Raw genomic sequence first — 6,044 nt, 5'->3', positions numbered from 1 at the left:
CATGCGACTGAACTGATGAAACAACATTCTGTGACTTGACTAAATATTACTGCTTTTCTTCTAAGCTTTGTTGTCCGGTTTTAAAGGATTTTTGTCCTGTCTTGAGCTGTCAATAGGTTCATGTACCTACTATTTGAACAGAATACTAACCTGTTTCTAGGCTTTAAGTTTCAAGGAAATATCGTTACCAGTTCAAAACTGCTTTTCTTGAAATTATTAGTGGAACTTGCTATTGAAAGTAGTTAGATTACTTATGATATTGTGTGATCAACAAAATGTTGGGGGAAAAGGAATTGAAGACAACTGTATGTAGCAGAGCTAGGGTAATAAGAGAGTGGGAAAAGGCAGAGGGTCAAACATGGGGTAAAAAACATATATATACATATACATTTATATGAAAGTAGAAATGGAATATTATTGATGATAACATGCATGATTAAGCCACTATGCAGGTACCAGCAGTTAGTGTAATGGCTATATTGCTGGATTCCCACATAGTCGACCGCGGTTCGCGTCCCAAAACCAATGGCTTAAAACTCATGCCGGGCGTGTGTGCATGTGTGCCCAAGATCCCGAGAGGAGAATGGAGAAGGGACTGCGGCATGGCCATCCCCCCTGGAGGGTGATTTCTTGCTTTCTGTCTCTATGTCTCTCTGTCTGGACAGCGCATGCACCCTATAGCAAAAACCTCTCCAAAAAATAAATAATTATTTATTTTTTATTTATTTATTTTTTTTAAAAAGCCACTATGCAGTTTACTCTAGATGGGAAACCACATTTAGTATGTTGTGATGATGCTCAAGGAATGAACATTATGTAATTAAAAAAATTTTTTTCAGGAGAAAAAAAAAAAAAAAACCTCTCCAAAAAAAAAAAAATTGTCAATTCTACTTTTTATTCAGAGGGAAATATATCTAAAATGCTTTAGAGAATGATTTTCCATCAATTGATAGAAATTGAAAACAGCCATCACCTGGCCAGTTAAGCATCATATTATCAAATATAATGTATTTTGCTTACACAAAAGACAAAGCGCTTTGGGAAATGCTCATGGACCCAGAGATGGTCTGGAGATCCGTGAGTTATTAGAATATCTTCAGAAAGAAATGCACATTGGTGCTACCTGCTGGGCAAAGAGTTGCAGGAAGTTGTCTGGAAGTGGAAAACTGCAAAGTCCATGCTGCTGCCTTACGGTGAAGAGGAAGGCTCCTACTGTGTCCCCAAGTAAGGACTCGCCAGGTTCTTTGCATTATTTCTCTGAAAAATGATTGGCAGTAACTTTTGGGGGGATTGAGAGTTCTCCCAGAAAGCTCTTCCCTTGAATTGCTTGCTAGTGCTTCCCTAATTCCTATTTCTTGTCTGTTTTTTACCCCACCACGATGAAATAGGACCCACTGCCGGCAAGCCTGGGGCAGGTGCAGGCCTGTGGAGACTAAACTAATGAGACTGAATTCATATGTCACTTGATCCATCCACTTAATGTGTCGAATGTAATAATTTCTGGTAAATTCATGGAACACTTCCATCACCCCAAGAGAAACCCTTGTCCCCATTAGCTTTCATCTCCCCCAGGCCTGAGCACCCACCAGCCTGTTTCCTGCCTGTGGATTTACCTCTTCTTGGACCACACAGCTCCAAGCGGTCTCTCTGGGTGCCCAGCAGGCTCACAGGCTGGTATGGGTTATGTCCGGCCCCCACCCTCATTGGTACCTCAAAGTTCTTGTCCCCAAGTCCTCGGAAAGTGACCCTCTTTGGAGATAATTGCTGAGATAAATATAAGGTCACGCTGGCAGAGTGGGCCCTGCTACAGTACAACCAGTACCCTTAGGAGAAGGGAAATTCGGACAGACAGGGAGGATGGAAGGCGAGGATGAAGGCTGAGATGGCGGGAAGTAGGCCATGGAGCACCAGAGATTGACTCGGCCCTCAGGAACTCTGAAGAGGCCTGAAACAATCAGCCCTCACGGCCACGGAAGGAACCAGCCCTGCCACGCCTAGCTCATAAACCGCAGCCTCCTGGACTGTGAGAAGCGTTCCTGCCGTCCACGCCGCCCCGTCGGTGCTGCGTTACAATGGCCGGGGAACCAGGATGCAGCCTATAACATTCTGTCCGAAGAGCCCGGAGCAGGAGTGGCGGTTCACACCCCCTCGTCTCAGCTCTGTGAGGTGGTGGAATGTAGACACCTGCCCCCTCTCATGGGTGACACCCCCACATGCGCCCAAGGGTGCACCTGGACGGTCACAGCCTGAGCCAGGTGCTGGCCTCCAGGAACATCAGATGGCCTTCGGGCACTCCCTCCCTGTCTGCACAAACAAGACACACTGTTTCCTCTGCAAGGGGACTGGCGGGACACACAGCTCTGAAGCATCTTTGTCTTCCAGACATGAATAGACCCACTGGGGCAGCCTCATCTTCCTTCCGGGCTGGGGCGGGTCAGGGTACAGAGAGGTATTTAGCGTGACAGCCTGGGCCCTGGTGGGACTTACTCTCCCATGACCCTTGGAGACCCAAGGAGTTGCTCAAGGCTTTAAGGTTCCAGCCCAATGGATCCCAAACTCGGGAGAATGGTGAGTAGGACCTCCAGCTGGAGTGTGGTTTCCATGTGCCTGCAGAGCGTGTGGCCGGGCTGTCCAGGCGGCGGGGCAGGCGCCCAGAGTGCTGCAGGGTTCATGGAGTTTTCTCCCCTTTGTCTTCTGAAGGTCTGTGTCCTTAAATCGGCTCAGAGATACTGACAGAAGGGGCTGGCAGGTGGTGTGGTGGTTAGAGGCGCTGGATTTCCACTATGGCCGACTCGTTCGAGCTCTGGCCCTGGCAGCTTGGTTTCTCACTTTCCCTTTCTCTCTCTCTCTCTCTCTGGTCAAATTAAAAAAAATAAATAAATAAGTAGATAATTCTTAAAAAGAAAAATACTGACAGTAGACAGATTAACAGATAATTTAATATTATAAATCTTACACACTTATGAATGTACAAAGGACATTGCAGAAAAGCAAGCAGCTGATACCCAGCGATGTCTGGGTCCCTGTCGACCCTTCCCACGGGGAAGAAGGGCATGGAGGAGGAGGCCACCTAGGGGGAGGAAATTAAGGACAGGGATGGCCTCTGTAGGAAGAGGGATGCTCGTCTGGGTGAGGTGCCACGTCCAGTCTCTTCCAGGCATCACTGCTATTGCATGCTAACCTTCCTGGTAGGTGGACGTCCCCGGGAGGGCTCTGTGACTGCTGGCTTCCTTCAGGTTGTGCTGAGGTGCGTGAAGGGAAATTCGGAGGAGGCCCGCCTATGCCTCTGCTGTGTCCGGCTAGAAGCAGTCGGCTACCAGTGTCACATTCTGGCAGAGCTTACTGGTCCCTTCAGGGGTCCAGAAAGGTCAGTACGCACAGGTGCTCTTAGGCGTGGCCGTCCCAGCCTGAGCAGGTGGTATTTGGAATTGTATGTTCTTAAAAATGATTAAAGGGCCTTGTTTTCAAGTAGCTTATATTCAAAATGTGTAGGGAGACATCTTCAATAAGAACGTTCTCAGTCGTTTCTCTCTGAAAGGATGACTTGCATCCTGGAGCCCAAGTAATGCAGCAGACAGTGTGGCATGTGTCCTGGTCACAGGCGTGTGGCATTTGTAGCCAGCACGCGAGAGCTATCTGAGTGGTGACTTTAGTGTGACTCACTTTAGGCTAGAGGCCCAGGAATCTGCCTTTTGGAGTGTGTAATTCAAAGGCTTTGGGTACATTCATAGATATGTACAACTGTCATTGTAACCAAATTTAGGACATTTTCATCACCTCAAAAAGAAGTCCCTTACCTTTAGCTATGACCCTCCTGTTCCCGGTTCTTCTCTGTCTCCCTGAACAACCACTAATCTACTTCCTGTCTATAATATCCCTCTGAACTTCCACGCATCGGCACCCCACAGCAGGCAGCCTTTTGTGGCGGGCTTCCCTCATGTGACACATTGTTTTCAAGGTGGAAGCACCTGCAGGCTGTACACCCATGCTACTGTTTCCACGGCCAAATAATGTTCCATCACGTGACTATCCTACGTTTTGTGCATCCATTGGTCCGTTGATGGGCTTTTGGGTGATCTCAGCTTTGACTATTCTAAACAGAGCTGCTGTAAACTTGTGTTCCTCTTTTAGTGTGAACGTATGTTTTGGGGAGTGGAATTGCTGGCAATATGATACCTTCATGTTTCACTGTCAAACCATTTCTTAAAACAGTGGACCATTTCCATTCCAGGCAGCCGTGCCTGTGGGGTCCGGTTTCTTGGCATCCTCCCCAGAACTCGTTACCCGGCTTTGTTCTAGTCCCCTGGGTAGGTGGGGAGCAGCATCTCACAGCCAGATCCTCACGTCCCTGATGGCTAACGCTGAGTCTTAGCATGCACTCGTTGGCCAAGGAAGCTACCTTTGTGTCTGTGCCCGCCACCTCCCTGCCCCTCCCCATCAAGAGATTCGAACAGAGGAGATGTGTCCTTCACCCTCTGAGAACATTTTTCAAGCTGATGTAATGAAATCCCCCTGGATTTCTCCTGGTTTATCAGGGTGTGTCTCTTGCTCCAAGACTGTGAAGCTGAGCATGGCTATTTTGTTATCTAGGGGTCAGCTTGTTTCTAATGAGTCAGTCCTGCTGATTTGCACAAGGAGGCGTCCAGCTTCTGGCCCACGCAGCCTGTGAAAGGCTACGAGAGAGCTCGGGCAGCAGAAACTCCTCTACAGCAGCAGACACACGACTGCCGCCCATGCTGAGGCTCTTACACTGTCCCGGAAGGATGTCTTTCACAGCTGGCTTTTTGAATCAGAATCTAAATGGGGCCCACGCTTCACATTTGTTTGGTATTTATCTTTTGTATTTTATTTTATATTTTATTCATTATTCATATTTAATTTGCTGTAGGGCACATGTGCTCACCAGAGAAAATGAGAAAGCAAGCCCTCAGGTCCAGGACTCGAACCACTGTCAGCATCCAGCATCCTAACCACCACCCCACTCTCGTAAATCATGTTTATTCTAGAATATTACCCTTGCTCTTTATTTTTCCTTGTCATTTATTTATTAAAGAAGCCAGGTCATTTTCCATGCACATGTTTAATAGTAACTGTTAGTACAGAGGGCATGTACACTACCCAGGGAGAGACAGAGACAGAGCGAGAGAGCGCACTCCTCATGAGGGATGGCCTTGGTGAAATTCCTTCTCTCCCATTTGTTTCTCTTTTTGGAATTTTGGGCATGCACACACGTGCACCAGTATGTTCATTTGTTTTGTTTCAACAGAGAATGCGAGGGCTCACGTGGAGGAGACAGTGAGAAGGAAAGTGAGAACCCCCCCCCAGATGGGAGGATGGCCACACCGCCGCCATTCCGTCTCCTCCATTCTCCTCCTGGGGTCTCAGGCATGCACGCACACATGCCCGGTGTGATTTTCAGGCCACTGAGTCCGGGATTCGAACCGCAGTTGGCCATGTGGGAGTCCAGCGATGTAACTGCTACACCAACTGCTGGCCCTGCTAGCATGTGTTTTCAAGTCTTAGGGTCCAGGATTCAAACTGCACAGGTAGCCATGTGGGACCCAGTCACCTTATCCACCACTCACAGGCTGACCCATTAGTTTGTAAGCTTCTATCTTGATAGTATATATAAACTTGAGTTTGAATTGTTCTTTTACTCTCAGTAGGCAAAGAATTTAAATAATTGTCGATGATTTGACCTGGATTCCTCTCTATTATCATCTGCATTTTTAAACACCTAGCAAATGTTCCTTTTCGCCGTAAAGGCATTCATTTCTGGAATAATACATATTTCGATAAAGAAAAATGTGGCTCTTTGTACTGCTGCTTTATTTTCTACCCCTGCTTTTCACTCAGGTTAGATGCCTGAGCTCTGCCCTGACCCTTAGTCTTGGGGCAGGCCCGTCTCAGCCGGCCGCCAGTAGTGATGCCGCCTACAGCAGGGAACAGTCTGGTTCAGAACTTCCACGGGATTGGAGAGCAAGCCCGGGAGCAGAGTCGTGTTCGGGGCGTAGGAGTGGAACCCATTCACCGTGGCCTGAGCA

At 47.8% G+C, this 6,044-nt stretch overlaps 1 protein-coding gene across 1 annotated transcript in view; it reads left to right on the top strand.

The window, feature by feature from the left end:
* Window positions 1-2,418: 2,418 nt before the first annotated feature.
* CNDP1 (carnosine dipeptidase 1) overlaps window positions 2,419-6,044 on the top strand; it is a 41,869-nt gene continuing 38,243 nt past the window's right edge. The window contains exon 1 of the mRNA XM_006168117.3: window positions 2,419-2,568. Within this exon, the coding sequence (XP_006168179.1) occupies window positions 2,545-2,568 (24 nt within the window). The 5' untranslated portion in view covers window positions 2,419-2,544. The remainder of the gene's footprint in view (window positions 2,569-6,044) is intronic.

Source organism: Tupaia chinensis, unplaced genomic scaffold, assembly GCF_000334495.1.
Source record: "Tupaia chinensis unplaced genomic scaffold, TupChi_1.0 Scaffold145592_1, whole genome shotgun sequence".
Classification (NCBI taxonomy): Eukaryota; Metazoa; Chordata; class Mammalia; order Scandentia; family Tupaiidae; genus Tupaia; species Tupaia belangeri.
The sequence above is the reverse complement of the archived record's forward strand: the minus strand, read 5'-3'. Positions and strand labels throughout refer to the sequence as shown.